Consider the following 23,024-nt stretch of genomic DNA (forward strand, 5'->3'; position numbering starts at 1 on the left):
ATACTGTATTGAGCACTTTGTGGAGCCATTATACTGTATGGAGCACTATGTGGGGTCATTATACTGTATGAAGCACTATGTGGGATCGTTATACTGTATGGAAGGCAATGTAGGGCCCATTATACCCATTATACTGTATGGAGCACTTTTTGGGGCCATTATACTGTATGGAGGGTTGTGTGCGAATTACAGTTGGAGAATTATTATTATTATTTATTATTATAGCGCCATTTATTCCATGGCGCTTCACATGTGATAGGGATATACATAGCAAAAACATTTACATAATCTTAACAAAACGAGTCAGCGACTGGTACAGGAGGAGCGAGGACCCTGCCCGCGAGGGCTCACATTCTACAAGGGATGGGTGAGGATACAGTAGGTGGGGGTAGAGGAGGTCATGCAGTGATGTGGTGGAGCGGTGGTTACTGCAGGTTGTAGGCTTGTCGGAAGAGGTAGGTCTTCAGGTTTCTTTTGAAGGCTTCCATGGTAGGCGAGAGTCTGATGTGTTGGGGTACAGAGTTCCAGAGTAGGGGGGATGCACGGGAAAAATCTTGTATACGATTGTGGGAAGAGGAGATAAGAGGGGAGTAGAGAAGGAGATCTTGTGAGGATCGGAGGTTGAATGCAGGCAAGTACCGGGAGACTAGGTCACAGATGTATGGAGGAGACAGGTTGTGGATGGCTTTGTATGCCATGGTTAGGGTTTTGAACTGGATTCTCTGGGCAATGGGGAGCCAGTGAAGGGATTGACAGAGGGGGGAGGCCGGGGAATAGCGGGGGGACAGGTGGATTAGTCGAGCAGCAGAGTTTAGGATAGATTGGAGAGGCGCAAGAGTGTTGGAAGGGAGGCCACAGAGCAGGAGGTTGCAGTAGTCGAGGCGGGAGATGATGAGGGCGTGCACTAGTGTTTTTGCAGAGTCTTTGCTGAGGAATGCACGGGTCCGGGAGATATTTTTGAGTTGGAGTCGGCAGGAAGTGGAAAGGGCTTGGATATGTGGTTTAAAGGAGAGATCAGAGTCCAGGGTTACTCCAAGGCAGCGAGCTTGTGGGACTGGGGAGAGTGAACAGCCATTGACGTTGATGGATAGGTCAGATGGGGGATATGAATGAGAGGGTGGAAAGATGATGAACTCTGTTTTATCCATGTTGAGGTTTAGAAATCTGGCAGAGAAGAAGGATGAGATGGCGGACAGACATTGTGGGATTTTGGTTAGTAAGGAGGAGATATCGGGTCCAGAGAGGTAGATCTGTGTATCATCAGCATAGAGGTGATACTGAAAGCCGTGAGACTCTATGAGCTGTCCCAGGCCAAAAGGTGTAGATGGAGAAGAGCAGAGGTCCTAGAACTGAACCTTGGGGGACACCGACAGATAGGGGACGAGATGACGAGGTGGTGCGTGAGTGGGAGACGTTGAATGTCCTGTCTGTTAAGTATGAGGAGATCCAAGATAGGGCCAAGTCCGTGATGCCAAGAGATGAGAGAATATGTAGTAAGAGGGAATGGTCCACTGTGTCGAAGGTAGATGACAGGTCCAGAAGGAGGAGGATGGAGTAGTGTCACTTGGATTTGGCGTTTAGTAGGTCATTGGTGACTTTGGTCAGGGCAGTTTCAGTCGAGTGATGCAGTCGGAAGCCAGATTACAGGCGGTCGAAGAGGGAACAGGATGAGAGGTGGGAGGACAGTTCAATGTGGACATGTTGTTCTAGTAGTTTTGAGGCAAAGGGGAGAAGTGATATGGGGCGGTAGCTAGTCAGAGAGGATGAGTCAAGGGAGGGCTTTTTGAGGATGGGTGTGATTGCGGCATGTTTGAAATATGAGGGGAAGACACCGGTTGTTAGTGACAGGTTGAAGAGGTGGGTTAGGGTTGGGATGAAGACTGTGGTAAGGTTAGGGATGAGGAGGGATGGGATTGGGTCAAGTTTGCAGGTGGTGAGTTGTGATTTGGAGAGTAAAGAGGAGACTTGACCTTCTGTAATGGTGGAAAAGTGGGGTTTGAAGGAGGAAGGTTGAGTAGATATGAGGAGGGGTTGTGTGGACTTTAGGCAAAAGCTTTGTCTGATGGTGTCAATCTTCTGCTGAGAATCATACTGAGATGGGGTTCGCAATTCTTTGTCGGGGTGGATTGAGGAAGGAAGTGTACAGTAGGGTCATCATACCGTGTGTGTGGAGGGTAATGTGGAGGAATTCACTGTGGGAGTATCATACTGTGTTTAGGGGCACTTTTATTGGCATCATACTTTATTATTGTATTATTCAAGGTTTTTTATCCTTTGTTATTACATATTTAAATTAGGCCATTGGGCCATATGCTTTTTATTGCTCTTACTTAACATATTATTCCAATATTTTATTCTAACATCTATTAATTAAAATGTAATTTGTTCATGGGACAACCCCTTTAAGTTTGTTTCCATACGAAAAAGTTCATTGTATCTGATGATAAGGAAAAACGTCCTCAATTGTAGACATTCTTTTAAATATCAAGATTATCCAGTGACTTTGTCCAAGCTTTTAATTTTGGCCCTCTGTGCATTTGAGTTTGACATCCCTGAGTTACAGTCACTGTTCAGTATACAGTGAGCGTGGCTGTAATCACTCCCCCTGCTCCCTGACACATACGCTGCAGAGCAGACTGTCAATCAATGTGTCATAGAGCGATTACATCATGTATACTGTGTAGTGAGCGGTGACTGCAACTGCTCCATGCGCTGCCCCAATGACTGGAAATGTGCGGCTGCAAGGAGAGTAAAACTTCATTTCTCCCTGTAGCCGCTGCTCAAGTAAGGAAGCCAGACATGATTTAAATGCTACTTACTACTAAATCTGCTGGTAAATAGCGTTTTTAGAGGTGAGAGCTTCTCTTTAAGCAAATACTTAATGTGTCCCCCACAAAAATAATTAATCAGTCATACAAGCATGTCAGGAGCAGCAATGGGTTCTCCATAAAATAATAAGACTCTTTTAGGCTGTGTGCCCAAGATGAGTTTTTGGTGAGTATTTGAGGCTGCAAAGTGGATGGGATTTATAGAGATCTCATGCCCACTGTGCTTTTTTTTTTTTACTCAGTGTAAATTGACCCGTGGTGCGTGTTTCGATTCCACAACATGTCAGTTTCTCTTTATGTGAGTTTTATGTGCAGATTTTTCCCAAATACTTGCATTAGATGCGGAAAATCTGCGGTAAAAACTGCATGTAACTCAACTTACTTAATAGATGCAGAAATGATGCAGAAAATCTGCAATATCAAAAACTCACCAAATACTCATCGTGGGAACATAGACTTATCCAAACAAAGCATTAGAGAAAACAATACTTGATCCTGCACTTACCATACAACAAATGTTTGCAGGAATTTAATCAATTCCACCATAATATTTTTTGCCACATGACTCCTTGGGTGAATAATTACCATTCGCAGCACAGACAATAATCGGCGCCAGTGCTGCCAAAGTTATGAGTTTGATTAGATTTCTGTGTAACTTTTATATGAATAGATCATCTGATCCAAGAACAGGTGACAGTGACTACATCATAGTGAACTAATAAAATTGAATTACTATGAAACCAAGTAACATGTTACTCACCATTCTACGAGTCACCTTTTCAAGCTGTTTTTTCTGAGAAGCCAGACGGAATATTCTGACGAGGATAATTATTCTCAAGGCTCGGAAAAAGTTTACCAGCCTAGGGGAGAAAAAGACATTTGAATAATTAATAGGTGCATATTTGCATGCATTTTGTATGGTGTAATCAATTACTCTAAATATTAACTTAAACACATTGTAGAAGCGAATCAGCGGTCGTCCTTCCTTTACCCATTGATTAAAAGAACAAAGGTGCAATGTTTTAATAATTGAAAGTAAGGATACGCAAATTTTTCTGAATGTGGCCATATTTATTACTTGAATATTGGCTGAATTTTGATATGACAGGCAGCCCATTAAATGTCCACATATAAGAGGAAGGATTGCATTGTGGGATCTTGGCATGCTCAATGTTTTTGTTTTAATGGAAGATAATTTGCTGCCGGAGAAGCTTTTTTCCTCACTCCCTATTGAGAATACCAACGTTGACCACTAGATTTGAGCAAAACGAGTCGCAGAACCCTTGTCCCGAGGCTGCCATGCTAGAGCCCGGCGAACCACCACTTACATACAACATCCCGGCGCCTCTTCTGATTAGTTACATTGTGATACGCATGTCACAGGTAGAAGGAGGTCCCTCTAAGACACAGCGGTGATTCTCACCTCGCTTGGGGATTCTACGTTTAGGACCCAGCGGTGATCCTCACCTTCTGCTGATAATTAGCACGCCCTTGCTGTATCCTTAAATACACTTAGTTTCTCCAGAGAGTTGCTGTTGATAGAGTGATTCTTATCTATTCAGGCCTGGAATTCTAGTAGTCGGCTAGAATTTTCTTGGAGCTCCACGTGGATTGTTGCCGTGTGCTCTCAGGTGTCATCTTGAAGCTAAGTGTATTCCCTTGTTAGTTTCCCTTTTGTGTACTTTAATTTGCATTGGGGCTGACTAGTGCTGACCTCTCCCCCCTCCCCACCTAGGGCCTAGCCTTAGGGTTAGCTAGGGCCAGGTTTCCTGCTCAGCGATAGGTGCAGAACCTATATAGGATCCATAGGGGAAACAGGGTTTGTCGTTTGAGCTGTTTAGGGGTCTCCACTCCCCCTTTCCCTACTTGTAGTGCACTCTCCCCTTTTCCTGCTGCTATACGCTGGGTTCTCCCCATACCCAGCGTGACAAGTACATATAGGTGGATCCAGAGCTGGGGGCATATGGTTATCAGTTATCAAACCTAAGCTTCTGACTTTCAGTTCTTTTGTCTGTTTCTCACTTATAATGGAAAAATCCAGACCCATCAGTTCATGAATTTGTCAGTCCAGATCAGCCCAACAAATTCAGAAAACCCTTCTAGCACATGCGCTAGCTACGAAATAGTCCCACTGAATAGACTGTACACACAATACTAATCTATGATAGTTGTACAGCTGGAAAATAACAACACTAAATCTTTATAGCGGCACTTTGTACCTTGCTAAACAAGTTATTTCTTCAGATTAAAAGATACATCAGAAAATAACGTTATACCTTGGAATATTTGTTGCTCCACTGAAATCTGTGAATGTGTATATCAGCGTTACTATGAGAGTGACCACAACAATTGCAGCATCAAAGATGTTCAGCTTAGCACTAAAGTACTTCTGAAATCTGGAAGACAAATATGGGAACACAAAAAAAGAGTTAATGGAGTAAATCACATCAGCACATGACCTTGTCATAAGACGAAGAGCTGGAGAGAGAAGAGCGCTGGACAATGAGCCTGATACGTGATCAGCGCCAGGAACAATGGAGAAATACGAGGAAATGGAAAAAGTCACTGCAGGTCATCATCTAAATAATTCATAGAGACCTATAACACCTTCCTAATAATAACCACCACTGTCGTCCTTCATTTCATTCTTTGTAATAGTTAAATGCTTTGTTCAGAATTTTCACAAAACTGGGTGAAAGCTAGAAATGTGTTATAACATAATAAATAACTATTACGGTACTTACCTATTCAATCCCCTATGCTCTATAGAAGCCACTGCAGTAGTCCCTGCTTGTTCTGATTATATTTAGCATTCTTGTGACCACTGCTGACACTCAATGGACCTCTGCATGTGACGCGCCCCCTGGGCCAGTGCTGTTTGGGGGATACCCGGAGCCGGATCAGATGGGGGTTGTAGTCTCCGAGTGGCGGTGACCCGGTCCGTGCCCAGGGTGTCAAGCTCAGTGTGTGGCAGTCCTACAGATGTTGCTGGATGTTCTTTAGTGTCGACTACGCCACCCGTTGATTTGCGGTCAATACGGCCGCCGCTGCAGCAGGGTCCGCTGAGGCTGGTGGTGTGTGTGCAGCTTCTGATAGTATAACCCCCAACGGGAGGGGTATAGCCTCAGGGGGTCAGGTGTAGAGGATGGTGGTAGTGAAGGTGCAGGATGATTCAGCAAGAAGACTCAGAGTCGGGCTGTGCAGTTCAGGGGTTTTTACTTACGGGTGTTCTTATGGTCACTCTGGCCTGAAGCGACCACCCGAGCCGTGCTGCGTCCACCAGGTCCTGGACTCGGCCAACCCCCAAGTAATTCTGGAGCGTGGTCCTGAGCTCCTGTCTGACTTTCCCTCTCTTCTGGCCGTTCTCACCAGGGATCCACCTATGTCCGGCTCCCTCGGGTCTCTTGGTGGGTACACCTCCTCTGGGTTCCCTGACCCTATACTTGGTCTGCCTTCCTGGTGGATTTGGTGAGGGTCGTGGCAGATCCTGCCCACGACCTCCGGTCTCTGGCTAAGGTGTGCTTTTCTCTCTGCCAGCTTGGGATCCGGTACCCTAGGTGCCAACCCTTCACCCTGTTGCTTGTATTCTGGGGTCTTGGGGTTCCTTCTCCTTCTCTCTGGGTCCTTCTGACTCCTCTCTCTCTCTTGGCCTTGGAGCTGGGCCCAGCCGGAACCACAACTCCCTGTCAGCCCTTCTGGCTGAGCTTCTCTGCTCTGCTCCTCAGGTTACACTCTGACAGACTGACCCTGATCTAAGATGGTGCCCACCTTATATACTCCCTCTATGTGTGAGCTCAGGTGACCAGCACCCAATGAGCTCCTAGCTTTACCCAGACTGCTCCCCCTATCTGCCCCTACACTACTGGGATGTTCCACCCCCCTCCCACTCCAGCCAGGGACAGACACTATCGTACCTGCACATAAACTGGTGGGAGTACCGTCGATCTGTCCCCCGGAAATGGGATGTATGTAGTGTATGCAGCTAACTAGCTCAGTTCCACACTCCATCCTTACCCGGGAGTGGAATACCACACCTCTGGCTTGAGGTGTAATACCCCTGTAGCAGCCGAGTCCTCAGGGTGCTACACATGTATAACATGTGTCTGCTTAACACAGTGATTGGCTGCAGTGGTCATGTGAATACTAGACGTGATGTCATCGCTGCAGGACCAGCAAAGACAGCTGAAGCCCCAGCACTGGAGTGCTGGGGGTTTGAATAGGTAATTAATGGTGTTTTTAGTAACATATCTCTAGCTCTGAGCCATTTATATAGAGAGATGCTCACAATAATACTTTAACTGAATGATCAGATGTATACAGTACCATATTTACCATCAAGTTGGTATATACACTTTTTCAATAAAGTGATGAATGTCAGCATGCGTTCATTACATTATCACTATTCAGTTTTACCATATACCAAAAATGATAGGTATTTGTCACGTACCCTTCCACAAAAATGTGTAGCAGAACGTCAATCAGGAAGAAGAGGGAAATAGATAAGGAAATGCCGGATATGATGGCTGCTGTCTCTTTGCTTTTGTCCATAACAGAGAGATCCACAATTACAAACACAAAATCCACGAAGATGAGAAGAACCCCGAATACCCTGGAATAAAAACAAGATATCTAAGCGCTGGTGATGTCATCAAATCTGATCAATAGATATCTGTCAATGGTTCATGCTTCGAATATAACCCCATTGACTAATTTTTCAAATAAAAGTATTTTGTGAGAGAGCCAAAAGCAGGAGAGACGTATAGGGGTCTCTTATCTGATGACTCATGACCCATTAATGTAGGTGAAATCACTCAGGGGTGGATTTACAAACTATTTATCTGCAGATCATTGGCTGATCATGATTATTTTATCAATACTTGTTTTATCTTATGTGCATGACCGTTAGAAATCTCCAGAATCTTAGTAAATCTCATCAAATGTAGGTGGACCTGCCAATATAAAAGTCTGCAAATAATTAGTAATGAGTTTGGGCAAGGGGTTGTCTAGGGGCTAATAGTCCTCAATATCTGACACTCAGCCCTCCCTCCATTGATTTGCTGCTTGTAGCTCTCGCTGCAGCCAAATGTACCCAGTTTATATAGTCAGAACAGCACAGCGCCATACGCTGTGTAGTGGCCATTATTGGGTCCTGCAGCTCAGCTCCTATTAAAGTGAGTGTAATCTGAGCGTCACTAGCTGAGAACGGCCATTACACAGTGTGTGGAGCTGTGCTGTTCTGGCTATCTAACTGTGTATTTCTGCAGGTGCTGCAACAGCTGATCGATGGTGGCGTCAAGAAGTGGACCCACTCCCATCTGATATTCTACAGATAGGTCAGCAATATCTAAGTCTTTAGTAACCCCTTTAAGATGCTACACACTTTCAGTAGTTGTCTGCCAAATGCTTGTTCATGCTGCTCTTCCAATGTATACAGTACGAGCTGCTGAGCTCAGTGATCGGCTGCAGCGGTGATGTGCTGTGTTGACATGACGTCACTGCAGCAGCCAAAACACAGAGAACAGAGCAACAGTGGAGAGCCGGCCCTGCACCCGGGGAGACTGAGTACCAGCTCACCTATTTTACATGACAGAAAGTGTATGGGGGGCTTTAGGTTGGCTACACATATTACATGGCTGTTGGCCGAACAGTTCTTGAGCTGATCATTTGTCCAACAGCCATCTCAGCCAACACACCCATACACTCCCAACACGTCGGCTGACTGCTTATCTCAGGGAGAACAATGCGATCAGCAGTCAGAAATCAGACGTGCGTGCCTGACATCTCTCCCGACCATCGGTCAGATAGCGCCCACTTGCACAGGCTGTCGCCTGAACTCATCAATCTACGGGGGTTCAGTCGAGTTAAAGGGGTATTTCCATGTCCAAGATCCTATCCCAATATGTAGTAGGTTTAATAATAATAATAATAATATTAGCAAATACCTCCAATTAGAAATGTAGTATAGTTCTTCAGATTCGCTATGTCGCTTACCCCATGTGCAGGGCATTGCAGTAGCTTAGGTATCCATGGTTACGGTCACTAAAAGCTAACTGTCACTATATGAGTGGTCATAACTATGGATACCTAAGCTACTGCAATGCCCTGCACATGGTGTGACACAGCGAATCTTAAGAACTATATTACATTTTTAATTGGAGATATTTGCTAATATTATTATTACACCTACTACATATTAGGATAGGATCTTAGAGATAGGTAGGTAGGTAGCCTGGAATGCTTGCTAGTTGACATACATATTACTCAGAGTAACTACGTCGATATCTGTCCAAACTACAAAACTAAATTAAATCATAGAAATTTATCTTATTTTCAAGTCACCACAATATAAACATCAATACAGGAAACTTCAAAGTACTTTAAATGTTGTTCTTCATCGCTGTCATGGAAATCTCTGCTCCACCTAAGTCTACGTTTCATCTGTTTTGTAAACTAAAATATTTCCCTCACTGGCAAAATGTTGTCTAGTGCGGCTGAAGCTGAACCAGGAATAAGGACAGACTCCTTCTTGGTATTTGTCCGCATTGAACAAACATGTGCTGATATTATGATTTATGTTAAATGTGTAACTGAACTTTTATCTTGTCCTTTCATCACAAGTCAGATATTGCCATATCTAAAAATGGATTTAACCCCTGAAGGACTGGGCATTTTTTGTTTTTTTGCTTTTCTTCTCCTTTTTCTAAAAATCATAACTTTTTTTTTTGCTACACAAGAGCTTGGTGTTTGTTTGTTTTTTGCGGTATGAGTTGTCGTTTTGAATCCAAAACACTGATGAACAACGGTCCGTGTTTTTAAGTACAAGAAAAATCATGGACGTCTGAATGAGGCTTTTGGGTTAATCAGCGGAGATCTGAGCTCCTTTAGTGAAAAATAGGATCTGGCGGAAGGTCCCATCACTGAGAGACCCAGATCAGCTTATAGTCTGTGTATCGTATCACTGCACTAACAATGGATTGCCAAGATCTCCACTCTGGAAGCATAATTTTTTTACTTAATTATTATTTTTAATTTCATTTACATAACTTTCAGCAAATATAGAAAATCAGTTACCTGAATCCAAATGATGTGACAATAGGAGCAATCAGTTTCTTCAGCTTGCTAAAAATCAAGAAACAAATAAAATAAAAAACAAAAAAAAACATAAATCTAAGACAAATACTTCTCTATGTACGGCATGATATAACCATGTAGGACCTTTGTGCGCCCCATATAAGAGAACAACAGGCTGCACTAACATATATATAACATAAGGAATGAAACATTGAAGTTACTTTTAACATCACATTTTTTTTTTTTTTTTAAGAATAGATAATGATAACATTTCACTGTTCGCATATGGACCACCATGCCTGGACTGACCGCTGTCTCATAGGTACAGGTGCTTCTCACAAAATTAGAATATCATCAAAAAGTTAATTTATTTCAGTTCTTCATTACAAAAAGTGAAACTCATATATTATATAGAGTCATTGTAAACAGAGTGATCTATTTCAAGTGTTTATTTGAGAAAAGTCATTATCTCAGTAAATTAGAATACTTTATAACAACAGCTTGAGAAATGTTTTTAAAATCTGAAATGTTGGCCTACTGAAATGTATGTTCAGTAAATGCACTCAATACTTGGTCAGGCTCCTTTTGCATCAATTACTGCATCAATGCGGCGTGGCATGGAGGTGATCAGCCTGTGGCACTGCTGAGGTGTTATGGAAGCCCAGGTTGCTTTGATAGCAGTCTTCTGCTCGTCTGCATTGTTGGGTCTGGTGTCTCTCATCTTCCTCTTGACAATACCCCATAGATTCTCTATGGGGTTAAGGTCAGGCGAGTTTTCTGGCCAATCAAGCACAGTGATACTGTTGTTTGTAAACCAGGTATTGGTACTTTTGGCAGTGTGGACAGGTGCCAAGTCTTGCTGGAGAATGACATTTCCATCTCCCAATAGCTTGTCGGCAGAGAGAAGCATGAAGTGCTCTAAAATTTCCTGGTAGACGGCTGCGCTGACTTTGGTCTTGATAAAACACAGTGGACCTACACCAGAAGATGACATGGCTCCCCAAACCATTACTGATTGTGGAAACTTCACACTAGACCTCAAGCAGCTTGGATTGTGGCCTCTCCACTCTTCCTCCAGACTCTGGGACCTTGATTTCCAAATGAAATGCAAAATGTACTTTCATCTGAAAACAACACCTTGAACCACTGAGCAACAGTCCGGGTCTTTTTCTCCTTGGCCCAGGTAAGAAGCTTCTGGCGTTTTCTATTGATCATGAGGGGCTGGACACAAGGAATGCGACACTTGTAGCCCATGTCCTGGATACGTCTGTGTGTGGTGGCTCTTGAAGCAATGACTCCAGCAGCAGTCCACTCCTTGTGAATATCCCCCAAATTTTTGAATGGCCTTTTCTTAACAATCCTTTCAAAGCTGCAGTTATCCCGGTTGCTTGTGCACCTTTTTCTACCACACTTTTTCCTTCCACTCAACTTTCCATTAATCTGCTTGGATACAGCACTCTGTGAACAGTCAGCTTCTTTAGCAATGACCTTTTGTGGCTTATCCTCCTTGTGGAGTGTGTCAATGACTGCCTTCCCCATGATTGTGGAGCCTACTGAAACACACTAAGGGACCTTTTTAAACGCTTAGGAAGCCTTCGCAGGTGTTTTTTGTTAATTAGTCTAATTTACTGAGATAATGACTTTTGTGTTTTCATTGGCTGTAAGCCATAATCATCAACATTAACCGAAATAAACACTTGAAATAGATCACTCTGTTTGTAATGACTCTATATAATAGATCACTCTGTTTGTAATGACTCTATATAATATATGAATTTCACGTTTTGAATTGAAGAACTGAAAAAAATTTTACTTTTTGATGATATTCTAATTTTGTGAGAAGCACCTGTATATAATGATATTATGGGTTCGGGGCAGGAGACCAGCCGTCAATCCGGGCATTGCGGTCCGTATAAGACCCATGAAATAAGGCTGTCTGAACCCAACCAGCCATTGGTTATGATATATTTGCACCATTTGTGTTTCTGCACTTATTGCCAATAGCAACCAATAAGAACCCAACTTTTATTTCATAGTCTCCTGTGGAAAAATGAAAGCTGCACTGTGATTGGTTGCTACAGGTAACAAGGACAGTTTTACCATTATAAAGGCCTAATAAACAAGGCCGGATGTGTCGTTTTGTCACCACATTTCCTGCACGCTGCCATCTATATAAATAAACTAATAATACTAATGCCTTCACCCAGGACGCTCTGAAATGGATATCTGTCACATTCAGCCCGTCACATATATCATTTATCATGCTTGTGTTACAAGGAACTCTTATAATAAAACGTGTGAATATATAATATATGATGTATATAGAAGTGTAGTCAAAGGCTCTTTACAGTCAGTCAACACCTACCTGCTCCATGTTGCCGGCTCCTCTGTTTCATTCTTCCCATCATCAATCTGCACCTTCTCTTCTGTTTTTTTACACCTATTTTACATGAAGGGCAGAAATAGTATTAATAATAATAATAATAATAATGACTTATTAATTTATCAACAATACATCTACTCCTATAGGGTACTTCTCTTCTGATATGGCCTCCTGATGAACCTATATCTCAAAGCAGAAACGCGTCGAGACCCTTCAATATAGATTTATGGATACCACTAAAGGCATCATGTGGACTGATAACTATTAATATGGCACTTGTCTGCTTTTTATTCATATTTTTGAAAGTATAAGTAATTCTATGAGGCACTTCCATATAGACTAATGGATACTACTGTAGGCATCATGTGGATTGGGGAAGTATTGATATGACACGTTTGCTACTTTGTAGTTTTTCTCTTGATAAGTAGTTATAATATGTCCTTCTATAATTTTGTATGGATATATTGACAAGAGTATATTTATTGGTTATTTATCTTTGAGCTGGATCTTTGTCTGTAGATACATTGCACTTTGTTTACTATATTAATTGGTTTACAGAGACCTTAAACTAGGGTGAAGTAGGGACAGCCACCGATGAGCTGGGGCGCCATCTTGCGTTTTATACTTAGGGTGCCAACCTCAGCGGTCTAGGCAGGAGACAAGCCTAGGGTCAATTTAGGAATATAGATATTATACTGTTATCCCTTGATTCAAATATTTTTTGAATTGGTCTCCTTTAGTGTTGAGCAAGCGTGCTCGTTTAACCCTTTAAACGAGCACGCTCGGGTGCTCGCCAAGTAGTTTCGGTGTGCTCAGCATCTATGTTTGAGCCACCACGGCTGCATGTTTCACAGCTGTTAGACAGCTGTGACACATGCAGGTATTGCCTAACAAACAGGCAATCCCTTTATGTGTCACAGCTGTCTAACAGCCGCGACACATGCAGCTGCAGCGGCTCAAACATAGATGCCGAGCACGCCGCAAATACTTGGCGAGCACCCGAGCGTGCTCGTTTAAAGGGTTAAACGAGCACGCTTGCTCAACACTAGTCTCCTGCTATTGGAATTGTTTTTTTACTTAGGGCAATAAATATCTTGGGTATATTGAAGAAGCAGTTATAATACTGATGCTTATATGACAAACTTATTATTACCATATTGACATATATTATTCCTCACCGTGGGATAACTACCATTATTGTTTACTTCTTAATCGTTGTCATAGGACTCTTTGAATTTGTTTTATCTTTGTTGTATTGTGTTTGCATAGGGGTGTTTTTTAATAATTTGAATATATACTGATTTTAGGGGATATTTTTTGTTAGCCTTCATGATTGATCCTCTCATGTATATAAAACTTTGTAAACTATTTTGTATATCTAACAGCAAATTATTTAGTAAGTCTCAGAACAAAGAATTTCTTCTTTCTATATGTTTAGTTATTTAATATAGATTAAATAATAATTTCAACTGACATAAGATTGTTGTGCTCTCAGTAGTTATGATACCTTTTAATGGCTAACAAAACTGGCTAACACGGTACATAAGACCTTTTTCTTTTCTATCACTTGATATAGACAAATGTGAAAATGAGGCTACTTGAAGGGATTTTCCCAAAATTGGAAGTTATTCCACATCCATCCACTATCGTAAGATCCTGACTAGGGATGAGCGGACCCGTGGAAGCTAGGGTTCTGGTACCTCAACTGAACTTTACTCCAAAGTTCAGTTCAGGTATCAGAACTGTACCCGAACTTGAATCTGAACCTGAACCCCGTTTAAAATAATGGTGATCCGAACTTTGGAGCTGGAAAAATATTCTCTCTCTCCGGACTTCCCCTGGAACACCGAATATTAAAACGGACTTCCGGAAGAAGTCCATGTTCAATATTTAGCACTGGACACTAACTGTCCGGTACAAACCTTAAATTTTAAGCTTGGATTCGCTCCTCTCTAATCTTGACCACTGGGACCCTCTGCAATCCTGAAAACCTGACTCCAGGACCCCAAGAACATTGCTCTGCAGAATGATTGATTGTCGCGTAGGTACACATGTTTGGTCTTCACATTATTCATTGACATTCAGACTGCTGGGAATAGTTGAGCAAAGTATTGGACTTTTTCCAGCAATTCCATAAGACTATATTTGGAGCGTATGTATGTACAACCCCTTCTTAAAGGGGTTTTCCCACTAGCAAAAGCTAATTTAAATCAATTGATCTTGGAATAATAATAACTTCCAAAATTGGATGAGTTTAAAAAAAATGTTCCTGTGCTGAGATAATCTTATAAATGTGCCCCTGCTGTGTACTGTGTAATGGCTGTGTCTGACCGTGCAGGGACATGGTCTGATCATACAACAGCTCCTGGGCAGGGAAGACGCAAAAGAGTATACAGACAATACAGCAGGGGATTGCAGCTGATTCTTTTTGTGAGGTAAAGCATTTCCCTGCCTGTTTTTAAACAATGTTTTACTTTAAAGAAAGAATTAGCTGTGATCCCCTGCTGAAATATCTGTACACTCTCCCCCCTGCCCAGGAGATGTGGTATGATCAGACCATGTTCCTGCACGGTCAGACACAGCCATTACTCAGCAGGGGCACATTTATAAGATTATCTCAGCACAGGAATATTTTATTTAATCACATCCAATTCTGTAAGTTATTATTCCAAGATCTATTGATTAAAATTAACTTTTGTTTGTGGGAAAACCCCTTTAACCTCTTAACAACATTAGACGTACTAATACGCGTCTGTGCCCTGGGACTTAAGAGCCAGACCCGTATTAGTACGTCATCGCGATCGCGCGCGCACACAGGCGGTGCGGGCGCGATCGCCGCCGAGTGTCAGCTGATTGTCACAGCTGACACCTGATACTATGTGCAGGGAGCGGTCCTGCACCGCTCCCAGCACATTAACCCCCGCAATGCTGCGATCGAAGTCGATCGCAGCATTGCGGTGGCAAGGGGAGGTGATCGCAGATACTCACCTCCTCTTCCATCCTCCAGCGCTGTCTGCCGTGGCTTCCACGATGTTGCCATGACGACCCGATGTCGTCATGACAACATCCAGGTCACCAGACAACAGGAAGATTGTTTGGACAAGCGCAGTGCATCTCCAAACTATCTTCTCCCTGTCCAGCGCTGACAGCCTGCATGGCACAGGGATGGTGCTGCATTCCTGTGCCATGCAGGCGATCAGAATAAAAAAAGTGAAAGTCCCAGAGTGGGACAGAGTAAAAAAGTGTAAAAACTGTCAGAAAGTGAAAAAAAAAAAAAAATTGTAAAAATATAAAAAAAAAAATAAAAAAAATAATCCACCAAAAATAAAAATATAATGTACCCATCAATAAATATTATTATAAAAAAACCAAAACAATAAAAGTACACATATTTGGTATCGCCGCGTCCGGAACAACCTGACCTATAAAACTGTCCCACTAGTTAACCCCTTCAGTGAACACGGTAAAAAAAAAAAAAAAAAGGAAGCAAAAAACAATGCTTTATCATCATACCGCCAAACAAAAATTGGAATAACACGCGATCAAAAAGACGAATATAAATAAAAATGGTACCGCTGAAAACGTCATCTCGTCCCGCAAAAAACAAGCCACCATACAGCTCCATCAGCCGAAAAATAAAAATGGTACCGCTGAAAACGTTATCTCGTCCCACAAAAAACAAGCCACCATACAGCTCCATCAGCCGAAAAATAAAAAAGTTATAGCTCTCAGAATAAAGCTATGCTAAAAAATAATTTTTTCTATAAAATTGCTTTTATTATGTAAAAGTGCAAAACATAGAAAAACGATATAAATGTGGTACCGCTGTAAACGTACTGACCCGAAGAATAAAGCTGCCTTATCAATTTTACCACACGCGGAACAGAATAAAAAAAAAAAAAAAAAAACAATTCCTGAATTGTTGTTTTTTTGTTTATTCTGCCTCCCAAAAATCGGAATAGAAAGCGATCAAAAAATGTCACGTGCCTGAAAATGGCACCAATAACAATGTCAACTCATCCCGCAAAAAACAAGCCGTCACATGACTGTCTGCCAAAATCTGGAAAAATTATAGCTCTCAAAATATGGCGATGCAAAAACTAGATTTTACAAAAAATGCGTCTTTTAGTGTGTGACAGCTGTCAGTCATAAAAACCCGATATGATTCTGGTATCACTGTAATCGCACCGACCCGAAGAATAAAGTCGTCTAATCACTTATACCGCACGAGGAACGGCGTAAAAAATAAACTCTCGGGTTAGGGTTGGGCTAGGGTTAGGGCTAGGGTTAGGGCTGGGTTTGGGGTTAGGGTTGTGATGGGGTTGGGATTTTTTTCTAAAGAAAGAAAAAAAGATGACGATATGGCGACTAGTGTTGAGCGCAAGTGCTCGCTACTTGAGTTTGCATCGGGTGCTCGGGTATGCATGGAGTATCGTGGGTATTTGAGTGACATGCTCGAGTCTCCGCCCCATATGCTTCGCGGCCAAAAAAACTTTGCGGGGATTGCCTGCCATGCACGAGCGATCCCCGCATGGTTTTTTTTGGGTGTCTAATAACCGTGAAACATGCGGGGCAGGGACTCGAGCATGTCACTCGAGCACACGCAGTGTATGGTGCATACCTGAGTACCCGATGCAAACTCAAGTAGCGAGCACTTGCGCTCAAGACTAATGACAACTTATTCAATATGATGACCTAATTTTATCAAATTCTGTGTCGTACCTCTGGGTTCAAAATGTTCACTATACATCTTAATAAAATCCTTGAGGGATATAGTTTCCAAAATGGGATCACTTGTGGGGGAGCTCCACTGTTTAGGCACATCAGGGGCTCTCCAAACGCGACATGGTGTCCGCTAACAAATTGAATGGAAAATCGGCTCAAATTGTTAGCGGACGCCATGTTGCGTTTGGAGAGCCCCTGCGTGCCTAAACATTGGAGCTCCCCCACAAGTGACCCCATTTTGGAAACTAGACCCCCCAAAGCAGCTATCTAGATGCATAGTGAGCACTTGGAACCCCTAGGTGCTTCACAAATTGATTCGTAAAAATGGAAAAGTATTTTTTTTTCCACTTTTTCATTTTTACGAATCAATTTGTGAAGCACCTGGGGGTTCCAACTGCTCACTATGCATCTAGATAGGTGCCTTGGGGGGTCTAGTTTCCAAAATTGGGTCAATTGTGGGGGAGCTCCAATGTTTGGGCACACAGGGACTCTACAAATGCAACATGGTGTCCGCTAACAAATTGAATGGAAAATCGGCTCAAATTGTTAGTGGACACCATGTTGCGTTTGTAGAGCCCCTGTGTGCCCAAACATTGGAGCTCCCCCACAAGTGACCCCATTTGTTTGGGCACACAGGGGCTCTCCAAACGCAATCAAAAATTCAAATGGCGCTCCTTCCCTTCCGATCCCTGCCGTGCGCCCAAACAGTGGTTTTTCCCCACATATGGGGTATCTGCGTGCCCAGGGGAAATTGCACAACAAATTTTGGGGTCCATTTTTTCTTGTTACCCCTGTGAAAATAAAAAAAAATGGGTCTAAAGTAACATTATTGTGAAAAAAAGTTAAATGTTCATTTTTTTCTTCCACATTCCAAAAATTCCTGTGAAGCACCTGAAGGGTTAATAAAGTTCTTGAATGTGGTTTTGAGTACCTTGAGGGATGCAGTTTTTAGAATGGTGTCACTTTTGGGTATTTTCTGTCATAAAGACCTCTCAAAGTGACTTCAAATGTGATGTGGTCCCTAAAAAAATGGTTTTGTAAATTTTGTTGGAAAAATGAGAAACTGCTGGTCAACTTTTAACCCTTTTAGCTCCCTAACAAAAAAAATTTTGGTTCCAAAATTGTGCTAATGTAAAGTAGACATGTGGGAAATGTTATTTATTAAGTATTTTGTGTGACATATCTCTCTGATTTAAGGGCATAAAAATTCAAAGTTTGGAAATTGCAAAATTTTCAAAATTTTCGCCAAATTTCCGTTTTTTTTCACAAATAAACGCAAGTGATATTGAAGAAATGTTACCACAATCATGAAGTACAATATGTCACGAAAAAACAATCTCAGAATCAGGGGAATACGTTGAAGCGTTCCAGAGTAATTACCTCATAAAATGACAGTGGTCAGAATTGTAAAAATTGGCCTGGTCATTAACGTGCAAACCACCCTCGGGGGTTAAGGGGATAATGTTCTAGAGCCTTATTCTCAGGATTGCTGGAGGGACACAGCATTGGGACCAACAGCAATCAGCAAATTATCCCCTATCCTATTAATAGGAGATAAAGAGGTATTCCCAAAATTGCAAGTTAACAGGTTAACAAGTGACTCCTGACTTCCATTTGGAAATCCAAAACTGGTTGCATATAACATTAGACAAATTGTTGAGCTGACCGTGCATATGTGTGGATCACTCTTCTTTAACTGTCATAGACTATAATTTATCTTTTCTATTTGGTTACTGAACAGTAGTCAGAACCCAACCTATCAGACATTTTGTACATATCCTGTGACTGTTCCTTGCCTATAGTTGGACTACCTCTTTAATTAACACATGTATGTATATTTTTGGAGAACATAGCCACACAGATTACCGATAACATTAACACCACCTGCCAAATATTGTGTATTTCCCCTCCAGGTAGTCCCCCTCACCCCAGTGCTACCTAAACAACTCAGACCCATGAAGTCTAGACAAAATTTCTGAAGGTGTTTGTATTATCTGCCACGAAAATGTTAGCTACAGATCCCCTAAATCCTGTAAATGATGAGGTGTGGACCCCATGGATCCGTTTTGATTTTCCAAAACAGATGCTTCGTGAGATTGAGATTTGAGGAAATTGGAGTAAACATCATGAACTCTTTGTCAAGTTTCTCATTCTTTCCTAAAAGTTTTTGCATTATGCGAAAGTGGATTATTCTGCTGAAAGAGTCCACTGCTATCAGGAGACACTACTACCATGAACGGGTGTGTGTACTTGATGTGCATTAATTTTAAAGCAATCCTCCACCCTGGCACTAAAAAGTGACTACACATTTGTCTTAGGGTGACTATATATTTGGTGCCCTCCATTTATCTCCTGCTGCCTCCTATGCTGAGACAGGCATTCCGTTCCTCTTGCATTCAAGATGGTGGCTGCAGAGGTATGGGGAGTATAGCGGTAAGTCTGAACCCCAACCTCCCTGTCTTTCATGTAGTGTGGAGGCATGGATTAGATTTACCACTCCTTCCTATGGCACTGCAGCATTCTGGAGGCAAGAGGAGTAGAACACCAGTAAAAGAGGCAGCAGGAGGCTAATGTAGTCATTTTTCAGTGCCGGAGTGGAGAGTCACTTTATGGGAGGTGGGAGTAATATCTATAAGAAACCCAAAGCTTCTTAGCAGAACCAGCACACAAGACTGCCAGCTGCTTTCTTCTTGGTGCAATCTCTCCCCAAGTGAGTGACACATATGCACCCAGCCAGCCACCTTTTTCCATGTCTACATGGCCCAGTTCACATGACCATTGTAGGTGCTTTCGAAAGTGGACATCGGCACTCTGACTAATCTGTGGCTATGCAGCACTATACGCAGCAAGCTACAATGCACAATGTTTTCTGACACCATCATAGCCCATTGTTTCAGCAATTTGTGTTATAGAAGCTGTTTGCTCTTCACATGCCTCATTGAGCTTTAGGTGCCTATGACCCTGTGGAAAGTACACTGGGAATGCAAATTTGATTTCCAGCATGGTCTGTAAAACAGATTTGTCACCTAAATAAGCTGCCCCATGTTAGAGTGAAAGAGAGCGGACCTGACCCTATAATTTTCTGTAGAGTTACTACATGAACAATAAGGGTTAGTGCCAACGATGCAGAGCGTTTTTGCCTCTCTCTGGCAGAAAAAAAAGCATGCAGATTTACATGCATTTTTTCTGTCAGGGAGAACCGTTTTTTTTCAGCGTTTTTTCAGCGTTTTCGCATGCGTTTTTTCAAGCACTTTTCCAAGCGATTTTGAGCATCACTTGGAAAAGTGCTTGACTAGTTGATCACACAATATAAATCCATGCACCGGCATGGATTTATATTGTGTGACCAACTTAGATGCTTTAAATGCTGCATCTATAGTAAAAAAAAAAAAAAAAAAGAATTAAAAAGTTAAAAATAAAAAAAACCTGTATACTCACCTCTCTGGTCTCCTCCCGGCCGCGTCCTCTCTCCTCGGCGTCCCACGTCACTGCAGGTCCTGCAAGTACACCGCGGGACGCTGAGGAGAGAGGACGCGGCCGGGAGGAGACAGGAGAGGTGAGTATACAGGTTTTTTTTTTATTTTTAACTTTTTCATTTCTTTTTTTCACCGCGTGGTAGCTGGGATGAAGAGGAGTTGTAGTCTCCTCTTCATCCTGGGTACCACATGCACCGCGATTACTCCGCAAATTCGTGGCCATTGAATTTAATTGAAACGCAGCAAATCCACATATACCTGCTGGTTTGCTGCGTTTCAATGTTCCTCAATGGCCGCGAATTTGCGGCGTAATCGCGGTAGAAATGGTCATGCTGCGTCTTGCAACGCAATGCGAATTCGGCGTGCTAATTAGCGCATCGTGCACAGAACATCTGAATTCACATTGCTTTGCATGGCAGACTGTTTTACAAGCGTTTTCGTGGCCGTAAAAACACTACAAAAACGCCATGTGGGCACAACACAACACAAACATGTAGCAGAGCTTAACCAGTTCACGACCAGGCAATTTTACCTTATTTCTGACAAGGCACATTTTTGTTTTTTTCAAACATATAGTTTAAAAAACTGCAAACATTTATCTTAAGAAATTTAAATCATTGTTGTATCCTTTTTGGTAATACGTGGGGTCTAATTTTTCTTAGATTTCTTATATTGCAACCAATTTGTTGGAAAAATTAAGGAAATAGGTGTCTGTCAGGGGCAGGGCTAGTAATAGCGATTTGGTTTGGCAGTGGCGTATTTATTTCCTACTTTTTATTTATTTCGACATTTACAGTTACAGGGCAAATTCCTAACTGCACAGAAGAGCTGACTGGGTTAGGAGACCCTCCATGCACTCAGCAATCCCATGGCCGCTGTGTCCAGAGCAGGAAGTGCCATTAGCGCATCTGTATACTGTATACACAGCGTTTGTTTATCGCCATGTATAAAGATGTCGGAAAGGCAGAGATGGAAACAAAATGTCTGTTTTTCTATTGCATCAAATACTTATTTCATGCAATAAAATACAAATTAATTATGTAAAAATCGTACAATGTGATTTTCTGGTTTGTATTTTTAGGTTCTGTCTCTCACAGGTGAAGTGTACCTACCATAGAAATTACAGGCCTCTCCATTCTTTGTAGGTGGGAAAACGTACAAAATCGGTAGTGTATCAAATACTTATTTTCCCCACTGTATATATTGCTAGTACAATTAGAAATAGGATTATCTCTGCAATGACTCTTGTTTTGAGCTCATACGATAAATTATACTAGAACAAAGATTTTGCATTTAGAAGTGCAGTATACAGTGCCTACAAGTAGTATTCAACCCCCTGCAGATTTAGCTGGTTTGATAAGATGCAAATAAGTTAGAGCCTTCAAACTGCAAACGAGTGTAGGTTTTATGAACAGAAGCATAAATCTTACAAACCAAAAAGTTATGTTGCTCAGTTGAATTTTATTAAATTTTAAACATAAAAGTGTGGGTCAATTATTATACAACCCCTATGTTTAATATTTTGTGGAATAACCCTTGTTTGCAATTACAGCTAATAATCGTCTTTTATAAGACCTGATCAGGCCGGCACAGGTCTGTGGAGTTATCTTGGCCCACTCCTCCATGCAGATCTTCTCCAAGTTATCTAGGTTCTTTGGGTGTCTCATGTGGACTTTATTCTTGAGCTCCTTCCACAAGTTTTCAATTGGGTTAAGGTCAGGAGACTGACTAGGCCACTCCAACACCTTGACTTTTTCCCTATTGAACCAGGCCTTGGTTTTCTTGGCTGTGTGCTTTGGGTCGTTGTCTTGTTGGAAGATGAAATTACGACCCATCTTAAGATCCTTGATGGAGGAGTGGAGGTTCTTGGCCAAAATCTCCAGGTAGGCCGTGCTATCCATCTTCCCATGGATGCGGACCAGATGGCCAGGCCCCTTGGCAGAGAAACAGCCCCACAGCATGATGCTGCCACCACCATGTTTGACTGTAGGGATGGTATTCTTGGGGTCGCATGCAGTGCCATCCAGTCTCCAAACGTCACGTGTGTGGTTGGCACCAAAGATCTCGATCTTGGTCTCATCAGACCATAGAACCTTGAACCAGTCTGTCTCAGAGTCCTCCAAGTGATCATGAGCAAACTGTAGACGAGCCTTGACATGACGCTTTGAAAGTAAAGGTACCTTACGGGCTCGTCTGGAACGGAGACCATGGCGGTGGAGTACGTTACTTATGGTATTGACTGAAACCAATGTCCCCACTGCCATGAGATCTTCCCGGAGCTCCTTCCTTGTTGTCCTTGGGTTAGCCTTGACTCTTCGGACAAGCCTGGCCTCGGCACGGGAGGACACTTTCAAAGGCTGTCCTGGCCGTGGAAGGCTAACAGTAGTTCCATAAGCCTTCCACTTACGGATGATGCTCCCAACAGTGGAGACAGGTAGGCCCAACTCCTTGGAAAGGGTTTTGTACCCCTTGCCAGCCTTGTGACCCTCCACGATCTTGTCTCTGATGGCCTTGGAATGCTTCTTTGTCTTTCCCATGTTG

The 23,024-nt window shown here is 42.4% G+C and overlaps 1 protein-coding gene across 4 annotated transcripts in view; it reads right to left on the reverse strand.

Moving 5' to 3' along the window:
• LOC141196869 (phosphatidylinositol 3,4,5-trisphosphate 3-phosphatase TPTE2-like) overlaps window positions 1-23,024 on the reverse strand; it is a 70,035-nt gene that overhangs the window by 29,314 nt on the left and 17,697 nt on the right. For all 4 annotated transcript variants that reach the window (XM_073662605.1, XM_073662608.1, XM_073662604.1 and 1 more), the window contains 5 exons: window positions 12,265-12,339; window positions 9,900-9,947; window positions 7,276-7,437; window positions 5,105-5,224; window positions 3,589-3,688 (listed from right to left, as the gene is read on the reverse strand). In XM_073662605.1, coding sequence (XP_073518706.1) covers window positions 3,589-3,688; window positions 5,105-5,224; window positions 7,276-7,437; window positions 9,900-9,947; window positions 12,265-12,339 — 505 coding nt within the window. The remainder of the gene's footprint in view (window positions 1-3,588; window positions 3,689-5,104; window positions 5,225-7,275; window positions 7,438-9,899; window positions 9,948-12,264; window positions 12,340-23,024) is intronic.

The sequence above is a fragment of the Phyllobates terribilis genome, unplaced genomic scaffold, assembly GCF_046119375.1.
Source record: "Phyllobates terribilis strain yellow unplaced genomic scaffold, ASM4611937v1 Scaffold_2__4_contigs__length_985480577, whole genome shotgun sequence".
NCBI classification, from domain to species: domain Eukaryota; kingdom Metazoa; phylum Chordata; class Amphibia; order Anura; family Dendrobatidae; genus Phyllobates; species Phyllobates terribilis.